General features: G+C 44.3%; 1 protein-coding gene across 11 annotated transcripts in view; it reads left to right on the top strand.

Moving 5' to 3' along the window:
* Window positions 1–21,065, top strand: part of FBXO34 (F-box protein 34) — a 66,975-nt gene extending 45,910 nt beyond the window's left edge. For 10 of the 11 annotated variants that reach the window (XM_048852431.2, XM_048852434.2, XM_048852433.2 and 7 more), the window contains 2 exons: window positions 11,283–11,482; window positions 18,334–21,065. In XM_048852431.2, coding sequence (XP_048708388.1) covers window positions 11,406–11,482; window positions 18,334–20,518 — 2,262 coding nt within the window. In that variant the 5' untranslated portion in view covers window positions 11,283–11,405 and the 3' untranslated portion in view covers window positions 20,519–21,065. The remainder of the gene's footprint in view (window positions 1–11,282; window positions 11,483–18,333) is intronic. The other variant, XM_048852440.2, reaches the window with a different exon arrangement.
* Window positions 21,066–24,320: the final 3,255 nt, after the last annotated feature.

The following is a 24,320-nucleotide window of genomic DNA, read 5'->3' as shown; positions in this document are numbered from 1 at the left end:
CTCATAAATTGTGGCCTTGAACACTAAGCATTGTAGCCAGTATTTTTACCTGTATCTAGTAACCCGAGCACACAGCAGCTCTGAAACAACTAAGTAGAGTGTAGAACTACCTCTCTGTTCTGGGCTTGCTATAGATTATAAAGCATCTTGTGCCAAAGGAGAAGACTGGCCCAGCACCAACTAGAAAGTGGAGTAATGCGAGGTCCATGTGACACAATTTTTGCCGCCAGCACGATAATGGCATTGGCAATTACTGGGTTGTTTTCGCTTTGTTTCCTCTAGGAAGAAGCAGAACAAGTCTAGTGAGCTGGTTCTTGTTATTCATCCTAAGGGAAATTAACAGGTGGCGTCTGTAGCCAAATCTTAATTCTGCTACTTATTATTCGGAAGTGGTAGGATTAGTAAAAAGTAGTGCTGAAACTGATCACAGGAGCTTGAAAATACTTTGTTAGCGGTAGGTGGCAGGTGATCTGCTCTAGACTTCCTCTGTCCTTTATTCGAAGTTTTCTGGCCACCTTGAAGTGTGGCATATGTTGGAATGATGGAGGAAATACTTAGCTGCAGGTTTGAGACATCCTAAAGTGACACGATCTAGGAAAGGAAGACAGATTCTTCCTTTAGTGTTCTATTAGAATAAGTGCTTTATTAGAACAAGAGCACTAAAGTTACTTGTGTGGTTTTGTCTTTCCCATGCTTTTGGGACAGACATCTCAGTGCATATTCTCTGTCACTTACTTTGCCTCCTGGGCTCTTTTTTTTTTTTTTGGTCTTCTCTCTTATAATCCATTCAAAGAGCTCAAACTTTTTCATCTGGTTTGTGGCCTATCAATGTCTAGAGTGTTCAAAACTATTCTAGGTGCAGTGCTGAGTTTCCTGGAATAAGACTTGTTCCACAAATATCATATTTTAAAAAAATAAATAATGAAATCTTCACTCTCTAATTTTGAATCAGCAATATTTTTGAACTGTATTTGATATTATAATCCACAAACACTCGAGATTCAATTTTAAACTTCCCCTTTATCCTGTAGTGTGTAAATTTGATTAAATTTCCCACTGTTCAGGTGCATGAGGAAGAGACTGGGGTGGCCCTTTCGTCATGCTTAATGAAGGAGGACAAGCAAAAGTTTGTGTTGCCTGTATAGATGCACCTGGGATAAACCCGCTGGTTTATTACTCCCCAGGGTGTTAATCCCTGTCTTGTAGACTCAGTGAAGACTAAAGCAGTCAGTGACTGTACTCTGTGTCCAAGCGAGATCTGGGTATGGATGAGAACTAGCTGACAGAAGCTTAACGTATGCAAGACTGAAGTGATGATGGATAACTGGGGAAAGCAACTGGAGGGTAGGGTAAGAATAGTATCAGCCACTTCAATTAAGTATGTCCATCATTACTTGATCAGGTTTGACTCCCAGTGGCTACTAGAAGACGAAGTAGCAGCAATGACCAGTCAGCTTTTTATCACTTACATACATGCAGAAGGTTGTGACCTTTCCTTTCAGATATGTACCTTGTGACTGTCACTCATGTCTGTCACCATGAGATTCGATAATTTAGTGTGCTCTGTGTGAGGCTATGCCTTAAAATAATTCCAAAACCGAAGGTGGCACAGAATGTGCTGGTCTGCTTGATAAGTTGCTTTCCCCAGTCATCCATCATCACTTCAGTCTGCTTGATAAGTGGAGTATCTCTCTGTGAGCATATGCAACCAGCTCCATCATCTGCTCTGGCTGCTTGTGGTTTTCTGGGTGAAGTTGAAGGTGTTGGTTGGAACTATAAAGATTTCAACAGTTTCACTGCCTACCTGAGACTGCCACTCTCCCTGTGCCATGCCCTACTACCGCAATGATCAGGAGAAGCACTTGAGCTGAAATCCTGTTGGTATGTATGAGAAGGGGCTACTGGCTAGATGTACTCTGAGAGCCCCACAACTTTGGAATATGCTCTTTCCCCTGGATAACAACAGTCTGAATCTGGGGACCTTCAGGGGATGCTGCAAAGCTCATCCTTTTTCCAGGTACCTGGAGATGTGGGATGTGTGAATTGTAAGGGTGGGATAATACTGGAGAAAGGCTAAAGGTTCTGAGTTTCCTGGTTTTCTGTTGGTAGATGTTATGTTACATTGTCTTGCCACGTTCAGCCAGGTATGTGGGTATCAATTTTGTTGCATTCTTCAGTAATGTCCAGGGTGCCTGGAGAGCATACAGATCAGTATCCCTTCTAACATTCTATATTGGTCTGAAGTGTGTGTGTGTGTGTGTCACGTTTCTGGGGTGAGCAGTACTATTGACCCCTCACTCGACCTCTCCACGGGCACCCCCTTCCAAGTTATAGGCCCATGCCTGCATTTCTCTCAGGTTGGAATCTGCATTTTGCCCCATTCCTAGATTGGGTTCCCAGATCACAGCACCTGTGTGTCTTAAGCAGGTCCAGCTGGGTTTTGTCCACTGGTATAGACCTCCCTCCAAGAGCTGTGGACAGTGAGAGAATGCAGACAGGACAGCATCTGTGGATGTTATCTTACCTAAACCTTAATCTTCCCATGCTAGGTGCCCCTCTGCGCCCCCCCTCCCCCTCCAGCATTGGGGCTGGGCGAGACAGACTGCACCTCTGAGGCTTATGACTTTATCTCAGTTTGTCCCCCAGTAAGTCTCTCTCCCTCTGAGTTCACAGGCAGTCTTGTTCAAAGCTTCTTTGTCTGTCCTGGGAACCCTGGACCTAGCCAGTCTGGTTTATGCACCTCACCAGGCATCTGAGGTAGGCTTCCAGCAGCAGATTCACTGTATTGTTCATTAAGCACCAGCATTTGAGTTAGTCATTGTCTGCCCTCCTGGAGATGTGTAAAAACCACTTAGGATAGAGTTAACTCTGCCCCCATGCAGCAGGCAACATGATAGTAATTGTACAGAGGTACAAACTATTTATAAGAAATACAGATATCTCCCACATTCTTCATGAAACAATACAATGAAAATAGTTGCTAGGACTTGGGGGTTGGACTAGATGACCTCCTGAGGTCCCTTCCAACCCTGATATTCTATGATTCTATGACTATCAGGGCTGCAATCAAACAACGAACCTTCTGAATGCATTCAATGAAGTGAGCTGTAGCCCACGAAAGCTCATGCTCAAATAAATTGGTTAGTCTCTAAGGTGCCACATGTCCTCCTTTTCTTTTTGTGAATACAGACTAACACGGCTGCTACTTTGAAACTTGGGCAGAAAGAGGCTGGTGGAGGTGGGAGCAGCTTTGAAAGAGCTAAAAGCTCAAGGAGAAACTTCATCAAAAGATTGTGCTTGTAGAACTTCTTCCCAGCTTGGAGGCCTTCCAGCGGGGGGCTTGATCACAGAAACATTCAGTTGAGGAAGACGGGGGGAATGGAGGGGGGGAAGAAGGCGGGTGACATTGGAAATGGATGAGGGTTAGCCTTCATACTTGTCCGTCGTCTTGTCACTTTTAAATAGCATGGTTACCTTGAAGCCAGTCTTTGGAGACCTTGCCACAGGTCTGTTATGTGGAGAGCAGGAGTACTCGCCATTTTATTAGCCTAGACCCCGTGAACCGAAATGTGTTAGAAAAGTTAGAATGCTCTGCACAGCACACAACCTCCTCCTCCTCCACCCTTTCGTTTGGTAACTGACCATTAGTCTGAGGACCTGGGTATCTAGGGCCTCGGCATGTCTTCTTTGAAACCAATTTAATGTTTTTTAAATTTAAAGTGTGCCTACTTAGTCTTTCCCACCCCTCTGCATTCCTCCTCCTTGTACTGCTGCTGTTTAGCAGTGTAATTACTAAAAATCTGCACGGTGGTTTGAGATTATGAATGGGAGGGGGAATGTTTAGGAGGTGTAAGTGTTTTTGAACAGGTGGATTAAAGTTGTATCTGTGGCACTATATACCACTGTTAGGCTCTATTGATGTCTTCCAGCTCTTCTGTTCTGGCTGTGGCAAGCTTACATAATTACACGGAACTGGCTTTCTTTAGAGAGTAGTAGAAGCTCCACCCTTAATTGAGCTAGTTGTATGGAACAGACTGGTCAGATAGTAGGCAACTTCATATTCTTTTAATGATTTAGCTGGTAGACTGTGTTAATTTTTATGCTCCTGTCAGCACCTTTGTACTCCAACTCCCTGATATCTCATGATGTTTAAGTTTATCAAGTATGGCAATGAATACTGAATCTTAAGAATTTATTTAAAACTACACAGTCTTTGTGTTCAACCTGCTTAAATCTGTCATGGCAAGCTGTGCAAGATTATGTAGTGGCTGGGGAGTTAGTCTGACCTGCCCGTAGTCTTGTATAACAAATCTAGTAGAGTCTGGGTAGTCTATTGTAATGTGAGGCTATGCTTGCATTGGTTGGCTTGCTCTCTGTAGTGCCGGCTGCCATATGTTGTGGCTTCTTTATCTAGCTTTGCGCCAAATAATGTTGTTTGGAAACCTGTTATAGCATCTTGAGTTAGGAAATATTATCAAACAATCTTGGTTTGTGCCAGATACTTCTGGAGTTCTGTATTCAATGAACTGAGTAGTTGATGCTGGAAAACTAACAACCAAACCCTCACAGCTTGCTCGGTACGCTTTTTGTGCAGAGTTGTACCATACTATTCAATGACCACAATTCCTGCACACTTTTCCCTCCTGAACAAAATAACGTGCAGTATGTCTATAGTATGTAGTGATGTAGGTAGCTGTTTCCTGTGCTGTGGGGTTTTACTTCTGTCAAGGTTCCTTCCCCACTCTGAAACTTGGGCTGTTTCTGACTTGGGCTCTGGCATGTTTGCCTCTGTTTTTAACTGCCTTTACACCTGAGAGTTAGAAATCAAACACACACGCACAAAACTTGGCTTGTCAAAAAAAAAAAAAAACACAAAAAGTTGTGCTATAACCAGATACCGATGTTCTCGGCTCGTGATTGTCAGCCGACCGAAAAACCCTTTAAAAACCCCTAACACCTCTGTCTCCAGGCAAATAGACAGAAAACCCCTCTAGTTGCTCTTAGCTTAAAAAAAAAAACTTCTTCAGGTCTGTGAAGACTTGTGAATTTCCCTGCAGGAGGTTAACTACCCTGCCTTTAGGTAGAGAAACTCCTGCTCACAAAAGACACGTCCCTTTTGTTATGCTTGTGGCTTTGTCCCCTTCTACAAAACCCTTTAAAATCTTTTAAAATCCTTCTGTGCTTCTGGTTTAAAAAAAAAAAATCTCAAAATGATTTCAAATTAATCCCACTGCTACCACCATGTCAGGTTCCTTCCCCACTCTGAACTCTAAGTTACAGATGTGGGGACCTGCGTGAAAGACCCCCTAAGCTGATTCTTACCAGCTTAGGTTAAACGCTGCCACCACCAAAGTGTCTAACAATAATAACAGGGGAAGTGCCCACTTGGAAACGTCTCTCTCCCCCCCAATCCCCCCAAGCACTATACCCCCTTTCCTGGGGAAGGCTTGATAAAAATCCTCACCAATTTGCATAGGTGAACACAGACCCAAACCCTTGGATCTTAAGAACAATGAAAAAGCAATCAGGTTCTTAAAAGAGAATTTTAATGAAAGAAAAAGTAAAAGAATCACCTCTGTAGAATCAGGATGGTAAATAGCTTACAGGGTAATCCGATTCAAAACATAGAGAATCCCTCTAGGCAAAACCTGAAGTTACAAATGGACACACAAACAGGAATATACATTCCATTCAGCACAGCTTATTTTATCAGCCATTTAAACAAAACCGAATCTAACGCATATCTAACTAGATAGCTTATTAACTCCTTACAGGAGTTCTGACCTGCATTCCTGCTCTGGTCCCGGGAAAAGCATCACACAGACAGAGAGAACCCTTTGTTTCCCCCCTCCAGCTTTGAAAGTATCTTGTCTCCTCATTGGTCATTTTGGTCAGGTGCCAGCGAGGTTATCGTAGCTTCTTAACCATTTACAGGTGAAAGGGTTTTTCCTCTGGCCAGGAGGGATTTAAAGGTGTTTATCCTTCCCTTTATATTTATGACAACTTCACTCTTGGCTTTAATTCCTCCTGCGCTTTGGCCCTTGAACCTCTGCTGTTCTTGCAAGATCAGGGTTAGATGCATAGCATCCTCAACTCTCCTTGATATCCACTTACTGTAGCTCCCACTGAAGGGCTTGGTCTCAAATGTTCTCTACGTCACCTCCCCTCTGCCCCTTTGTATCTTCCTGGCCATTGAGCCTTATTCTTGTTGGCCCATCAATGTCTTTGGTCAGTGGTGTTTCATAAGCCAAGAGGCTGTGGGTGTTTGGCTCTGACGTACAATATCTCACCACCATACTTGGCCTACACACTATTGCCAGTTTCTGTGAATAGCTTTGTGCCATCCAGAGACCTGTGAATGTTGAGACTAAATGAAGTGTAAGCAATGATTTTGCATTTCTCTAGGATTCTCTCAGATCACGGAAGCTACAGAGCATTTTTCATAAATTCCACGCTCTTTGTAAGTAACAGACGGGGCTGGAAAGTGAAAGAAATATATATCTCTTAAAATATTCTAACTAAAACTGTAGGGAGAACTTGATATAGGTGGAGTGCTATGACCCAAAATGGAATTTGAACAAATGCTCTTGTTTTGTGAATTTGCTGTGGGATCTCTAATGACAAGGGGTCAGGATTTGACTTCATCTCTTGGAAGATTGGGCACTTCCCCCAGCAGTCTTTTAACACCATGTTCAACATTTACTCATCTATGGCATAGTTAGCATCACTTCTACAACGTCCTGAGAATGACTTGGTGGTCTTTCATCCAACTAGTGTAGTGACAAAACCTTATTTAGCTTGACAGCACCCTGAGCTTACCTAGCTGACCAAAAGGTCAAGGTGATAGAAGCTTAAGTGAGCCTTATTTTCACAATTTTGAATTTTCTTAGGTCTAGCCCATTATACTTCCTCAGTGGATCAGGCACATTCAAACAATTTTGAATGAAAATGGAATGGGCAAGGAGTGTATTTTGTTTGACCAGGAACAGTACAACATTTGTTTCTGCTGAAGAACTGTAGGTCACTGCCTCGTTCCTATTTCCAGCTAGAAGGTGCATTTCTGCCCCGAGTGACTGGCCTGGCCTAATTTTTTGAATCCTTTCATTTGTAAGTTAGTGTTGCTACGGTGTAAAGCTGAGACTTCCTTTAAAGTCCATGCCAGAAAAGGCCTAGCTACTGTGATACCTCCGGAGCTCAAATAGTACTGTATCTCATTGCCCAAATTAAGAGACTTGGCTCTGCATTTGCCCTCATCTGAGTTAGGATATCAGTTTTCACAAACTGTGGCAGCAATACAGAAATCTGATAATAGGATACTGAAGTTTGCAGTACAGGTTGAGCTGCCTGCCAGCCATTGCCTTAAAGGAGAAATGTGCCTATTCATACAGTGAGGGGCTGAATTCCTTCCCAGTGCTTATCTGGAAGGGGAATGCAAAGAAGAAGAACTGGATGAGGCTGCTGGTTCTCTTTTCTGTTTTCCGTACAGCTTTGTATTCCGTTAATTATCAAAAAGTAATCAAGGGTGAAAACTGGAATACTTCCTGGTGGGAATGTCTTCTCCAAGAGTAGCATTCTAGAGCCGTGATAGAGTTGTGGTGAGCATATCTGGGACTGAATCCTGGACATCTGGATCTAAAACATAAACCTCTACTGCTTGAGCTGAAGAAGTGGGTCTATGAAGTTGGAGACATTAGCAATCTAATGAACCCCTTTATGTGGACCAGCCACTAGAGGGGGACTAAGGGACACCATCATAGGACCTAACCACATCAGCCACACCATCAGGAGCTCGTTCACCTGCACATCTACCAATGTGATATATGCCATCGTGTGCCAGCAATGCCCCTCTGCCATGTACATTGGCCATACCGGACAGTCTCTATGCAAAAGAATAAATGGACACAGATCTGACATCAGGAATTATAACATTCAAAAACCAGTAGGAGAACACTTCAACCTCCCTGGTCACTCAATAACAGACCTAAAAGTGGCAATTCTTCAACAAAAAAAACTTCAAAAACGGACTCCAACATGAAACTGCGGAACTGGAATTAATTTGCAAACTGGACACCATCAAATTAGGCCTGAATAAAGACTGGGAGTGGTTGGGTCATTACAAAACCTAAACCTAATTTCCCCCATACTCATTTCCCCCTACTGCTACTCACACCTTCTTGTCAACTGTTTGAAATGGGCCACTCTCATTACCACTACAAAAGTTATTTTTCCTCTCTTAGTATCCTGCTGTTAATTGAATTGTCTCGTTAGACTGACCTCACACTTGGTAAGGCAACTCCCATCTTTTCATGTATTTATACGTGCTCCTGTATTTTCTACAACATGCATCTGATGAAGTGGGTTCTAACTCACGAAAGCTTAGGCCCAAATAAATGTTAGTCTCTAAGGTGCCACAAAGATTCCTCGTTTTTGCTGTTACAGACTAACACAGCTACCACTGTGAAACCTGTGGGATCATGGTTGCATGCCACATAGGATATCCTTAACTGTCTTATACTGGGTGCAATAGCTATCCATATAGTAACATTTAATAACACCTTTCTCTGACGAATTACTGATGACAAGTCTCTCAGCTCTGTTTTTCTTGCCCCTCCCCTAACACACTTCTCTCTTTGGTGTACCTCCACTTTTAGCCTGTTCCAAAATGCCATGTGAATTTGCCCTTGACTATTTTAATGCAATTCTGGGTGCAGTTAAATTTTTTCCTCCTTTCTGCAGTATTCTGAATGAGCTATTTTAACTTACCCCCAGGGAGCTTGTGTTTGGCCTCACTCGCCAGTTAGAGCGCTTTGGTTTGTTAGGTTTTTTGGTGTGACTTTGTACCGTATGGGTATGGTTACAGGTAGGATTTGGAGATGGTATCTGTGCATGCTAGTTTATGAATATTAGCTTGCTCAGAAGCATTTAAAATATTTTTATTGGAGTTACCCTAGCACAATGGACTTAAATAACATGCACAATGCTTACAGAAATGTTTTTCAGTATGTTACTTTAACCCATGCACAAGGTATCTGGCATTTTTAAAATGCCACAATTGCCATTATATGCACACCAATGTAGTACTTCATGTCTACATGTGACAGCTCCTACTGGGTCTGAAATCCCAGTGTGGATGAGCCCAAAAAGGGAAGCGACACCAAAGCCTGGGTGAAAATTAGGACCTAAGTGCTCCCATTGGGCGCTGGTGAGGCAGAATATAAGTAAAGACCTTTATGTAACTTTTTTGGTTTAACTCCCTGTTAAGATTCCAGGTGTAAATTCTTGATAGAAACTCACAAGTTACTCACACATTTATCATGGCCAGAAATTTTTCTTTTTTAAAATACCATTTATTGGGAGTGGTTTATAGTACAGATTATATTCTGTGCTGCAATTTTACGTTTGCAAATAGGTCTTTGTCACACACACAGATTAGGTTGTGACTGTGCTAATGAACTTGTGTTCTAGTAAGAAGCTTTCATTCTTGTTGTGTGAGTTCAAAGCCACCTAAATGCTTGTTCTGTGTTCTATAGAGTCAGTCAGAAATTCTCTAATTCCCCCCACCAGCTCTATCATTCAATGTGTTTTTTTGTTCTCCAATTTGTCAAGGAACTTGTGTGTGCCAGGAATATGCAGCATTGATTTTTTTTTTTCCCCGCTGTGAAGACTGCAAGATTACAGAGTAAACTTTTTTATTTTTAGGCTCCTGCTTAGTCATATATGGGCAGTTGATTGACCTGCCTTCCCACCTCCAAAGGGGGTGTGAAATAACTAAAAGAAAAGGAGTACTTGTGGCACCTTAGAGACTAACCAGTTTATTACTCTGAAACCTGTGAAATAGCTGCCACTCTTAATTTCCACCATAGACTTGTATCCGAATGCAGCTTGCCTTCTCTTTGCAGGAAAGTTGACCTTAATTAGTTTTTCAATGAGTCATGGTCAGATTTACTCTCCCCCTCAAGGAAAACTGTGTTAGTGAGGCTGTGGGTGGAGTTGCTGAGAAGGTGTAATCAACATCAGCAAAGTATTGATTAGGGGAGCCATTCATAGACCTATGAAGAGAGAGTTGCTTTTTGATGGGCAAGGCTTTCTTTTTGGCAGGCAGGCACCTGCTAACAGATTGTGCTATGCTCCCTGGCTGCAGAATTTTTGATTTCAGTAAACACTTGGCTTTAGCAAGTTCCTCCTCCTGCCAGGAGATTCTGCTTGTCTATGTTACCAAGATTTCGTTGTAAGAAAGGGGCAGCAGGAAGAGTGCTGTGCAAAGCTGTTGTCATGGATAGAACAACCTGCTACAATAAATGACAGATTTCAGAGTAACAGCCGTGTTCGTCTGTATTCGCAAAAAGAAAAGGAGTACTTGTGGCACCTTAGAGACTAACCAGTTTATTTGAGCATAAGCTTTCGCTGAAGCTCACGAAAGCTTATGCTCAAATAAATTGGTTAGTCTCTAAGGTGCCACAAGTACTCCTTTTCTTTCTACAATAAATGGTAAATCTTCTGGGTCACGGAGTTACAGTTAGCTTGGAAAAATGGCATTCCTTCACTATGGCGTCACTGCACATTGTCCTCTAGAGAGGAAGCAAACAATGCGCTGTAGAACAAGCTGTTGGCAGCTCACATTTTAATGCATGAGTTTTTCCAGGTCTCATGTGCTGGTTCACTTTTTCCTTTTAGGTTTCAGTTTTAAAGGTGGCTGTTGTTACTATCCAAATGTTAATGCAGTGCTAATAGTGTCTGCTGCAAGAACAACAAAGTACAGATTGGAGATACTCCATAGCAGCCTTGTTCTGGCTAATTTGCTCTCTTATCTGTATGTGGTGTTAACAGAGGACAATTTCCACTAAGTTCTGAGGCAGCCTGGCAGTATGTGTTTGTACTTTTTGAAATCCAGTATGTCACCCAGCTTGGAAAGCTAGCATCATTTTCTGGCAGTCTTGATGATTTTACTGCTTCAACATTTTAATTTCAGCCTTGAAAACCATACCTCTATGCAGTGCCATTAGGCAGAAAGCATAACGGAGCATGTGTGGTGTTTGCAAAGGTCTTTGAAGATGTAAAGCATGCTTAGTGTTGTTGCAGCCACAGGTAGAATCAAACCTTGGCTTTTCAAGCAAGTGGATGGTTGGTGGAGGTGATATATCCTAGCAGTGCCCAGAGACCCTGATCAGGATCATAGCGCCATTGTATTGAGTCCTGTTTCTACACCTAAAATAGGAAGAGTCCCTGCCCTGACTAGGCTGTGTTCTAACAGTATCGTTTGTATATCTGTTTTGTTTCCCCAGTTTCTAGGTGGCAGAGAGATAGTGAAACGCTGTGTGGGGCAAGAAAAGCAGTTGCGGGAGCCCTGCGTGTAAACAAAGATGGATTGGCTGTGACAGTGTGCCTTAGGTGGGGAGATCGTTATTATGAAGACTTCCTACAGAGCTGGCCTCCACAGGGAACCACTGAATTCCACATCTTCGACATTCCATCAAGTCAAACGGTACAAACAGACTCCAGTTGGGCCATGAATGGTTAACACATGTAGGCCTACCGCTTAATTCCCTGCTTTGTGTGCCAGTCAAACTCTTAGATAAAACCCTTGCTTTGGAGAACCTTTGCCTTTAAGTGAAATATTAACAGTAGTTCTAATCACTGTGGGGCACAATTGTCCCTTAATATTTTTTTAATTAGATAACAGCAGCTACATTGTTACTGCTGCTTATGTCCTCGGAGAAGCCTTTGGGTTTTTTTTTTTTTTGTAGCAACAGCTGTAACTTTATGGAGATATGGCTTCAAAATAAAAATATAATTGGAGAGTGGATTGCTGTAGTAGGATTTGAAATATGCAGTGAGCTTAAAAAAGCTAGCAGAAATACCAGTAATCAGTAGGGTGGTCCGTCTGCCTAGAGAGTAAATAATTAGATTAGTACAAACTTAAATTTTGCTTCAAGTGGACACCTGTTTCTCTAAGTTCAGTTGTGCCCTTATTTTTCAAACATTACTGCTTACAAGGCAATTGAGAGCATCTGTGTTGCTATTGCAAGACTGAGAACAACTCCTACTGATGCAGTAAAGAAAATGAAAAGGAGTACTTGTGGCACCTTAGAGACTAACCAATTTATTTGAGCATGAGCATAAAGTCTGCTGCAGTTTCCACGGTATACATCTGATGAAGTGAGCTGTAGCTCACGAAAGCTCATGCTCAGATAAATTGGTTAGTCTCTAAGGTGCCACAAGTACTCCTTTTCTTTTTGCGAATACAGACTAACACGGCTGTGACTCTGAAACCAGTAAAGAAAATGCAAATGACAAAATAGAGCGCTGAATTCAAGCTTAATAATATAAAAAGCATTTCTCCTTTTTAAAGATGTTGAAATCTTGTAACCTTCCTGGCCCTGGGGGCAAATAGCCAGCTTTCAGCTTCTCATACCTGTGTGCATGTGAAACATAAACAAATTCTGTGTCCTATCTTTCTTGACGGGGGGGGGGGGGCGGGAACGGGACGGGACGCTCCATCAGTCTGTTATTGACCTACAGCCAAATCTTGTAGTCTAAGTTGGGCAGAACTCCCACTGACTCCCCGGGGGGTGGGGGGGGGGTGGGGGGGGGAGGCTGTTGTCTCTGTGGTGATTGGTAAGAATGCATTGTATCCAGCCCTGCTTGCTCCCACCCCATGTCACACGGGGGGAAGGGTAGTGGGTGTATAGAGCCAAATATGCTGACTTTATGCCACCCAGAGGTTGCTCTATGGCACAGGGTTCTTTGAAATGCATGTAGAGCAGCTTTTAGGCTGCTTTGCCCTGCCTGAGCCGTGCAAAGGTGACAGACTCTGGGCTGAGAATCGGGGCCAAAAGATTTTGGGGGCTACCAACGCTTACAAGTGGTTGTCCAGAACCAAAATGTATTTTAATAATAACTAGCTCTTGCACTGCATTCTTCATCTGTAACTTTCCAAGTGCTTTACAAAGGAGCTCTGGATCATTATCCCCATTTTGCCGATGAAGAAACTGAGGCACAGGAAGGCGAAGTTACTTTGCCCATGGTCATGTTTAGTAGTTGGTCCAGGCAATTCATTTAGACTCTGTCCTTTTGTAGTCTACAGCCTTGGCCATGGAACTTGTTGCAGACTAGAGCGGGTCAACAAACATTTTCTTTTCCTGTGGAAAATGTCAGCGTTTGGGCAGAAATGTGAATATTGAAATGTTTTGGTATTCAGCCAAGGTTTTTTTGATTTGGAAGTGCTGCTTTGGTGCCTCATGGGCTTGTTCTTCTCTATAGGCCAGATGGAATTTCCCATCATGTGCTGTGGCCTCCTCTCTTGAATCCTGAGAGTCCCTGGCCATGGTGCATTCTGGATGTAGTCTGACTGGGGAGCCTGGCCCATAGAGCAGAAAAACAGTTTAGATTGAGAACTTCTAACCAGCCGTACTACAGACTTCTGCTCCTGTATCTCAGCTTTCATGGAAAGTGAACAATTTCTTTGGTTTCTGAGCCTTCATCATTGTAAAGATGATCTTCCAAATATAAACTGATGCAGTAACATCTACCTGAGTCTGCAGGCAGCTTGAAACAGTAGCTCTTGGGTCTTCTCTTCACTAGGAATAAAGGTGTGTTCTTAACTTGTGTTAACTAACACATGTTAAATAATTTGGTAAAATCCTAGTGAAGACAAGGCAGTTTATAGTTTTAATATGAGTCAACACCTCTTTTCCTAGTGAGGATGCACCCTTATAGGTGCGTGAACTGCCCCATTATCTCAGTGGTTTAAAGATAAAATAATGATACTTTAAATAACATAGCTAATTATTTTACTGCTGATCCTTTTTAGAAGAAACATCCAGGTAACGTTCTTCCCGGGGGCCCCAAAGCCCTAACTGTTCATTAACCAGGTGCCAAAGCTTCCAGCTCCCACCTGATAACTTCTACAATGTCATTGTCTCTACATAAAACATCTGAGGCACCATGGTAGAGGCAAACAAATTGACTTTAATACCACAAAGGGTAAGACCCCGATCTTGTGAATCACTCTTGTATTTAACTCACTTTAAAATGCTCAGTTTAAAAAAACTTACCTGCAGCTCCCGTAGTAACTAGCCTGTAGCACTGGAGTGCAGCAGGAATTGAGTTAAAGGGTGTCTAGGCTATGGTTCATATTGTGAGCGAGTTCTGATGAGAAGACTCTTGTTTCTTTTATAGCTTCTAGAATTTGAACATGTTGTGCTGTTACTCTGGGGGTGGGGAAAATGCTTGCTGGTTCATCTAAAACTAGCTCTTTTTTCTAATCTTCACATTGCAGTGGATGAGAACTTTTCCCCAATAAACTTTTTGCTGTAAAGTCTGTGAAATTCTTTTAAAATGCAGCTTGCTGTCTCCCCAATGGCTGAAAAGTTTGATAAACTGATGGCACCCCCAGTCTGTTGGTCAGATGGAATTAGCAGTGCTTCCTTATCACTGTCTAAAGCTATTAGGATTTTCAGCAATTCTAGATAGAGACACTGTAATTGAACTCTGAATTCAAATGCGGCAATTGTTCTGGCAATAAAACTTAAGTAAACTATGACTTTCTGATATATGATATAATCTGTTCAGCCTTCAGTAGTAGTCTCCACCTCGCCCACCAGTAACTTAAATACTGGCAGAAATGTGAGAACTTAAATGAAGAATCCATAATAGATGATCTGTGATTCTACTCTTTCTCTTGCCATAAACCAGAAATAGCCTTGAGCAGCTGTACCAATTCTGCTGGCTAAGCATGTTGGAATAATTAGTTCAGTTCTATTTTATTAATTTAATACCTTGCCTTATGTTCAGCGGCAGTCTCCTTAATGAAGGATGCTTTGCTGATTGCCCTGCTTAGTGCATGTCAGAAAATATGTGAAAAAGGAGAAATGAGGCTCTGTTCGATCTTACAAATTTTCCTGGCACTAGAAATTCCATCTGGGAATTTTATTTTGTACTTCCAAATTACTGGACTCCAAAAAGCAAAAATGTCTATGTAACTGCAGCGCTCGCTCACTCGCTCTCTCTCTCTGCAAGGGACCTGCAGTTCTAAGGGGCCAGAAGTTGTTTTATTTCTAGTAAAAATTAGTCTCTAAGGTGCCGCGAGTCCTTCTTTTCTTTCTGCGAACACAGACTGACACGGCTGCTGCTCTGAAACCTGCCTTTGTTTCTAGTGCGAAAGGGGGCACTTCAGCAGCGCAGTTCCAGCATGAAGAGGAAAGAGTGCCACCTACTGTACCACAAGCACCACTTTCTGCATGCAGCAGCCTGGATTTTTCTGGGAGGCCTCTCTTCCGGGGAGTGTAGAGACCTCGCCCTGATTACTTCCTGAGCGCAGCCTGAGAGGACCCAGCTGATCGGAAAGTTGGGCGAGGGAAGCAGATCTTAGGGTTGTGTCGTTCAGAAACCAACTTGGAAGGAAAACCGAGGGCACGGTCACAACTGTTGGAATACTGAGGAAGAGGTGGTCTAGATCCAATAGAGGAGCCAAAGTGAATGCCTTGAATTGCGCCCAGAAGAGACTTAGCAGCCACGTCCTGCACAAGCTGGAGCTTCCAAATGGCCTCAGGTATAATGCCCAGTGGTGCCTATTGCACTAACCCAGTCGGCGACAAGCACAGAGATGACCATGGCACAGTCTGCATGTGACGAGAGGTTGCAATCTCCCTACCACACACAGGCTGGGAGCAGTGGGATGATGGGAAGGTGGTATTGGATCTCTAGATTGTGAATCTTCTGGGAAGGTGGACTAGCCAATGATCAAGACCTCCTGTTCATCAGTTCCCAGTGTACACAGCATAGATCTCAGGTTTGGTGGGTACTGCATACTCTTCTTTCCCTTCTGCCATGAAGGTCAAGGTGGTGAGCGAACTGGAAAGGGAGAACAAAGGCAGAGCCACCCTCTCAGCACTGTGAAAGGAGTTCCCTGGCTTTGGGCAATCTGCTGCAGTGACTCAGTTTAGAACTGTTGTCCCCAAGCTCCAACGCATTTGACGCTGGCAACTGGAGTTGAGGAATCTTAGCTTCTAGCAAACACTCTTTGCTGAATGTTCTACTTTTCTCCTCAGAGGCTGGGTTCCTACCATAGGCCGAGTTGAAAAACCAGCTTGGGATGGCCCAAGTGTAACTGAGGGTATCATACAGAGCCTCTGCTGTGGTGTGTGAGAAGGAGAGAGCCCAACTAGCCTGCTGGGCCCCAGGTTGGATTCAGTAGGCGGACAATTAGAAAAACCTCTTGTCTATTGACTGGGGACATTTGATCTGTAAATCATTCCACGACAGCCACCATGGAGCTCCATGATGCTTTGAAGAGACTTTTCCGAGCAGAAAGGCAAAGGTAGAGATGCTGGTTTTGGAGTAGCTGTCAGCTCTTGCTAGTCAGTGGTTTCGGTCACTTGTTGCAAGCTGTCCCAATAAATTTGATGGCATTTAATTCCCATTTAAATGAACAGGAAGAGAGATTATCCTAGTTTCAAAACAGGCTTTACAATGTAAAAATGTTAATCCGTTACCATGGAAACGTACCCTATAGCTCTTCCTGTAATATGCTTGTGTGACAGTCCAATGAGACCAGAGATGGAAGGCTGCTGGTAATTAGTCCTGCCTCTCCCCCATGGCAGTCTGGGTGCTCCCCCTAGGCCTTCCTGCAGCTTTAGGTTTTTACCCAAATAGAATTACAAATGTATAAATGTCCACGGGGAAAGGAGGCTCTGAGAGTGTGATCCTGCTGCAATAGAAATGCCACTTCTGTTTCAGTCTGTGTCTCATTTATAGCTGTTAGATTCTCAATATAAAAACTTCAGCTTCATACTTGCTCAGTTCATAACAATGCGAAATATAGAAAAGTCTTAATTTGATATCTACACCTCTACCCCGATGTAATGCGGTCCTCGGGGGTCAAAAAATCTTACTGCATTATAGGTGAAACTGCATTATATTGAACTTGCTTTGGACTCAAGCATTTCCGTTAATAGTCACTTCCCGCCCCCTGACTGACCCCTCAGAACCCCTGACCCATCCAACCCCCCCCGCTCCTTGTTCCCTGACTACCCCCTCCAGAGACCCCCCGCCCCTAACCAGCCCTCCAAGACCCCACCCCCTAACTAAGCCCCCCTGCTCCTTGTCCCCTGACTGACCCCACTCCCTACTAAACCCCCGCACTCCCTGTCCCCTGACTGCCCCGACCCCTATCCACACCCCCGCCCCCTGACGGGCCCCTGGGACTCCCACGCCTTATCCAACACCCCCGTCCCCTGACTGCCTCGCCCCCAGAATCTCCAAACCATCCAATCCCTCGGCCCCGGCCCGGCACCCTTAACACGCCGCTCAAAGCAGCGTGTCGGAGCGCGCAGCCCCCCCCCCCCCCCCCCCCCCGCAGAGCGCTGTTTTACCACATTCTATCCGAATTTGTGTTATATCGGGTCGAGTTGTATCAGGGGAGAGGTGTAGGTTTTTTTTTTCTGTAAGTTGTTTTCAGGCTTATCCTGCACAGAACATTGATCTCTCCATAGGCAAATGCATTTAACTGGTTGTTAACAACATATTAAGAGATATTGTTGACTACAGGAGGTATCGGCAGATTAGATATCAGGTGTGATCTTTGTATAAGGACAGGTTTCAGAGTAGCAGCCGTGTTAAGTCTGTATTCGCAAAAAGAAAAGGAGTACTTGTGGCACCTTAGAGACTAACAAATTTGTTTGAGCATAAGCTTTCGTAGCTCACGAAAGCTTATGCTCAAATAAATTTGTTAGTCTCTAAGGTGCCACAAGTACTCCTTTTATTTCTTTGTATAATGGTATAATTACAATTGCTAATTTCTCTACTCAGCTTTAATCATTTTTTATAAAACCCCTTTTCAGTAGATAAGGATATCTACTTGACTGGATATCAAGTTTGGGGGGTGGGGAGGGTGAAAGAGGGAGAGAGAGAAGGGGCTTACAGTTTGGTTAAACCATGAATGCATCAAGGATCTAGACTAAATCAATCGTTATAATAACTGAACCCTGGGTGGAACCTAAAACGCTTTGGGGAGAATATTTATATTTCAAATCTGTTGCCATGACATTTTAGAGAAATTATAATGGAACCTTTCTGTGGTCGTTGGGGCTTATCAAAGCATTAACAGGGTGCTAACGGAAGTTCTCCAAGGGTGAACTGCAGTGACATCACAGGCTGGGAACACTGCAATCGTTGCTGCCCCTGTAGCCATTCTGGCTCGCTCTCTCTCCTGGCTCTGGCCCCCTCCTGTGGCTCCTGTCCCCAGTTGTGGGCCTTATTCTTATGACACTCACATTCAGGGGGAAGTGAGCCCTGGGCAGCTTTTACAATAATTCCTTTTCTTTTGTTTTCTAGGGCTTCTGGCATGCACTTAAAGCCATACCTCAAGTTACAGAAGAAAGAGCGATCTCTAGATATAAGCCAAGATTCCCTGAGGGGCCTGCATATGAACCATCAAAGGTCAGCACAGGAGGAAAAGTATACGAACAACTGCACCAAACTGAGCATTTTACCTACGTCCCCGGTCGTGACTCCATCTCGAAAGCCTTTGGGAATTATTTATCCTAATACTATGTGCAATATGAGTGGGAAAGCTCCAGCAGAAGGCCCAAGTGTTGAGAAGAAGAAGAATGCCCCAACTGCAACAATCCACCAGGGGGATGAGGGGGAAGGACCGTTAGATATCTGGGCTGTCGTGAAACCTGGGAATACCAAGGAAAAGATTGCCTTCTTTGCAGCCCAGCAGTGCAACAACAATAGGATGGGCTCAATGAAACTTAAAAGCACCTGGGATATAGATGGAAGATCAGCTAAACGAAGGAAGAAATCCATGGATCTTATAAAAGCAAAGATTCAGTTAGAAAGGATGAGAGAGGCAAACAGGAGATGCACCCAGCCTGAGCCTTTTGCATGCGGCATTGAGCACTGTTCTGTACATTACGTTAATGACAACGGTGAAGGGATATTTCCAGGTCGATCCTTATCTGTAATCGAGATGGTAGCTTTTCTAGAACACAGAGCAAGTGCTTTGCTGGCCGACTGCACCAAAAACTGCACGAACGCTTCTACTACAAGGCTGAGTGGGCAATCCAAAGGTGCACTTCCTGCTTCCGACCCTTTCTCTGCCCCTGGGGCCTGCGAGGTACATTCTGAAAAAGGGACCTGTGGGAGTGGTGAGCAGCAGAACGAGCCTGTGCGTGTGTTGGACATGGTTGCAAAGCTTGAATCTGAGTGCTTGAGGCGCCAGAGCGAACGTGAAGCAGGGAGCCTATCCAGGAACAACAGCTTCCGGAGAAACATAGGGCGGATGTTACTGGCGAATGGCACGCAGTCTGAGTGTGACACTGGGAAGGTATCTTCCGAAGTCCTTGGCCAGGAGGTAAGTTTAAAAGATCCCGTTACAGTGGATGATGATGGACAGAGAACAAAGCTTGGCCCTTCGGCTGCTGATGAATTATGGGAAGGAGCTGCTTCTGGTCAGCAGTCCTTGGGGGCAGTAGCAGCTGTGGATATCCACATGGTGAACATCAGTGTTAAGCATGATCAAGAACCCTCAGTGAGACCCAGCAGCAGAGGTGATTCTGAAATGATCGTGGAACCTCTGGGATCTGTCCCTTCTGCATGTCCAGTAGCTGTTGGGCTGTCCTCGGATGCCATGCAGAGCGAGAGTATGACTGTTGATTGTTCAGCTAGAGAACCTGTATCTATTCCTAATCTGAATTTGCATCCGACAAGGAGAGAGTCTTTATCCATCAGTATATTGGTCACCAAGACCGAGAAGGGGTGCAGGAAAGAGCAGCCTTCTAATTTTAGCTTTGGTGAAGATCCACTTCCAGGGAGGCTGTTCTTTCTGTATCCTGGTCACCAAAACAAGCAAGAGCACACAGGGTTAGGGAAAAGTACTAAAGAAAAGCCAGGAGAAGTGGGCCAAACTGGGGATGCTGCTGATAATAAAATGTATGAGAGAAATAGTGCTTCCATAGAGCCGTTTGCCCTTTCAGTATCTCCCATGGAAAGTGCTTTGCAGGTACTTGACACTTCTTGTTTGAAAAGGCAGGTGTCTCATGACTTTTTGGAGACTCGGTTTAAAATTCAGCAGCTTTTGGAGCCTCAGCAGTATATGGCCTTCCTGCCCCACCACATCATGGTTAAGATCTTCAGATTGCTCCCCACTAGGAGTCTAGTCGCTCTTAAATGTACTTGTTGTTACTTCAAATTTATCATTGAATACTACAACATAAGGCCAGCTGATTCCCGCTGGGTCCGTGATCCACGTTACAAAGAAGATCCGTGCAAGCAGTGCAAGAAGAAGTATGTGAAAGGGGATGTGTCACTGTGCCGGTGGCATCCCAAACCCTACTGTCAAGCTTTACCATATGGCCCAGGGTATTGGATGTGCTGTCACAAGTCTCAAAAAGGCATCCCTGGGTGTAAATTAGGTCTTCATGACAATCATTGGGTCCCTGCATGCCACAGCTTTAACCGCACTCTTCACAAGAAAACCAGAGGAGGAGGAGCAGATGCGGAAGAGGAATATTAGTGCACATACACTTTCTCTTGGGAGGAGGAAATTTTCATGCTCTGTGCTGTTTACAGTGTATATAATTGTGTTTTCACAGGGCTATGAAACTGCACATACTTAAACACAAGAGCCTTTGCCTTTTAGATGACAGATAGCTTTTAGCCCATCTTTGTAAATAACACTCTTAAAAACTAATTGTACATATAGAGTCTACAGCTGGCTGAACAACTTAATCACTACAATGCAGCTATGATAGTGTTGCGGCTATAGGTGTGTGTTTTTAAGTGTCTTGTTTCAAAATCTGTATATCCTGTATAATATATGAATGTTTCTGAAAAGAAACTCTAAATAGGTAAAGGTTAACTTGGTTAAAGGATCTTCAAATGATTTAACTGGACAACCTTAACATTAGACTAGAACAGATATTTGTTACAGTAGAGTAGCCATGAACAAAAGAGAGGATTATTATTGGATAGGCAGAGTATAAAAAGGTTCTTGTCTCCCTTACCCATGTTGTCTGGTTTATTTTTTTTTTTTTTTTTACTTTAATAAAATGTGCATTCTAGATCTGCCTTATCCGACTTTCTCTTCTTGTACAATTTGCCCTGAAATAAAGTGATGTAAAACTTCAGGCAATAGTTCACACTGTGGTGTAGTTCAGAGGGAGAGAAAAAGTGGGTTCTTATTTCAAATTAGTGCAGTATTTGAAAATCAGTTTTAATGAATGAATTCCTCACCCCACCCTTCAGAAGAACCCTTAGCTTGTGCTTTTTCACCGCTCCCTACACTGGAATGAATGTGGACACAGCCATACCCACTGCAAAACTTAGTTGGGTAGAACTATGCTCAAATGGTACTGGGTGGCTGATTTTAGAACATCAGATTCCGGTCCCCCTCAAGTCTGGCTTGGTTCCTGCCAGAAGCCAGGCTCAACCAACGGTTGTGCTCAAGATGCTGGGTTGATCACGCTTTCTGCAGTGGGTGTTTAAATGCTGTTTGACTATGTCCAATGGTGTGGGAGCTGAATTAACTGGGCTGCATGACTGCCCTAGGAGGTCTCATGAGGCTGGGTACATAGCTACTCTTGTCTGAACAGCAGTTCCATGCACCAGTGCATCCTCCTGAGGCCTGACTGCTCACAGTTGTACTTCATAAAGTCTGTGACCTGTTACATTTTTAATCTGTGTAATTAATTGCCTTTTCATGGGGATTTTGCACACTTATCCAGAGGGTGTACTAGCCTGTGTGGATTACAATGAAGGCCTGAGAGAAGAGTTTCCATAAGAATCCTGTTTTTGCATCACACACACTTTCAAAACAAATTCCCCTTGTGACGTTGTCCAGTTCCGTGCCATGGGGGAAGAAAGGAAGAACTGCAGCTGTTCACCCGTGCGTCCCTCTTGCCAATGGGAATGGAACGAATATGTGACACGAGCACTTTTCCAGAGAGAGTTTTGCCAGGCAGAGCGATGTAGCAGTCACTTTATTTTGAATGCAAGCCTCAGTCACAGCGAATAAAAACATTCAAAAGGACCAAAGAAAGGAGGGTCTAGCTTCTTTCTAAAAGATACACGCTCTACAAGTAATGCCTCCAGCAAGGGGCAGGGCAGGGGAACAGCTAGTTGCCACAAAACAAAGCATATGTGTGGGTGCTTCTTTCATACGCCTACACAAGGCTGAGGATGTGACTGACCAGGATCGCTGTGAATCACTGGCTCCAATTCAACTGGATCAAAACACATCGTGGGGGAGAGGGGCCCCAATGCACCGTTACCAGACCTGCTGGTGTAGGGATATTCTACCCAGCCTCTGGCAGCAGTCAGTTGCCAGTAGGAAAAGTAAGCAGCAGTCCAGCTGGGAATCACTGAAGGCCCTGCCTCCTGCAATGCAGCCTGGAACTGTTCTATAGCAATGGTTTTTGTTGAGTGGAGGTATCTGCATCTCAACCACTCCCTTCATTTCCAACCTGAGCCTCAGGACTAGCAGCTGAAGGGGAGAGGAGAAATCAGGCTCCCCTTGGGGCAAGTCAAAAAATATCACTGTGCTATTGACATTTGTTCCAGCTAGGAAAGGTGGCTGGCTTGGGTTTATGTCAGGGCATGTCTGTGCTGCAGTTAGACACCCACAGTGGCTCTGAGGCTGTTTTAATGGTGGTTTGTGCCCAGGCTGTAGCCTGGGCTCTGGGACCCTTCCACTCACAGTGTCCTAGAGCCTGGGCCTACACTGCCATTAAACAGCCCCTTAGTGTGAGCCTGGGTCAGCTGGCATGGGCCAACTGCAGGTGTCTAATTGCAGTGCAGACATATCCTAAAACACTTTCCCCTTACTCACATGGATGCAAAGGGAGGGTGCTGGCCCCCTGCTGAAGGGGTTGAGCAATTTTCTCTCTCAAAAACAGCAAGTAGCAGCCCTTATGCGTACGTGTTTCCGTCCCGCACAGCTCTCGTCCTCGGACCATGCAGGACAATGTGTTTTAAAAAGTAAAATGATAATTTAACTAATCCATTACCACCAACCTTTCCTCAGGGCAGCAGTAGGTCTCAACTCTTTGGGGCTGCTGCTCTTCTGGGGCCACCTCCCAGGAGCTGAGCCCAGCAAAGGCTCTGGCAAGTTGAAGGAAATCTGAAAGAAGAGAAAGGGTCCCTGACACTTATATTCAAGCGAACAGCACCAAGTGGATCCTGTGAGGAGGAAGTGGAAGAGTGGGGTGGGGTCTTGTTAATCTGTGCTGTGATTTCACCTGCAGATGGGCCTGGCTCCTCCAGTCATGGTAGCACCAGCCCAACTAAATATTAGAGAGACAAGGTGGGCGTGGGGATATCGTTTATTGGACCAACTTCTGTTGGGTGACAGGGATGAGTTTTCCAAGAGCTCTTCAGGTCTGGGAAAGGAAATAAATCCCAGCAGCTCAGCTAAATGCGAGATGGAACAGATTGTTTAGCATAAGTAGTGAGCACATATAGTAAAGGACCATTCAAAGTCCTTATGCTAAACAGTCTCTTCTGTCTTGAATTTAGCTGTGATGCTAAGATTTCCTTTCCCAGACCCTAAGAAGAGCTGTGTGGCTCCAGAGCTGCTCTCTCACCCACAGAAGTTGGTCCAATAAATGATATCCCCTCCCCCACCTCCTCTCTCTCGTAGCCCGGGACCACCACAGCTACACCTACATTGCAAACTAAACATTAGGCAGGTGCAAGTGCTGCTCTCCTTTCTATTCCTACGGGAAAGAGCAGCAAAACCACCCTAGAAAGGATGGGGTGTGATTTGGCTTTGAGCTTTAGTTAAAGTAAGGAAGAAGGAGACTCCCCCCCCCCCCCCACCCCACAAAGATAAGATCAAATGCTGTCGCTTCACAGCAGCCAGGCCCAGCTCAGCAAGGCACAAATAGCAGCTGCTGGAGGAAAATATTTTGTAACTAGATAGGGGTTAGTGTGATCACCTTTGGGGTGATGGGTGGGACCCTGGTCACCCTGTTAGGACAAGGCAGGCATGAGCATGAGATGGTCTGAAACCTCCAAGCGAAACTTCCCTTGAGTCTTGGAGGAGAAAAAAAAATGTACATACCGAAGGGGAAAGACGACAACTGCTGCGGCTGCCTGAGTGAGCAGGAGTGACGAGGGCCAGCTGCCATCCAACCAGCCTAACCTGTGCTTTAAGTAGCTGGGTGCACAGAGCACGACTTGCATATTCTTGACCAGTAGGCTGTCTTGGTGATTATATTGATATTGCACATACGTAGACTCCTTTATCAAACCACCTCAGCCTCCCAGAGGAAGGCAAGTCTCAGTCTGAGCACAAGGGAGCAGAACTGAGCCCCAGA

Source organism: Caretta caretta, chromosome 6, assembly GCF_965140235.1.
Source record: "Caretta caretta isolate rCarCar2 chromosome 6, rCarCar1.hap1, whole genome shotgun sequence".
Taxonomy (NCBI): domain Eukaryota; kingdom Metazoa; phylum Chordata; order Testudines; family Cheloniidae; genus Caretta; species Caretta caretta.
The sequence above is the reverse complement of the archived record's forward strand: the minus strand, read 5'-3'. Positions and strand labels throughout refer to the sequence as shown.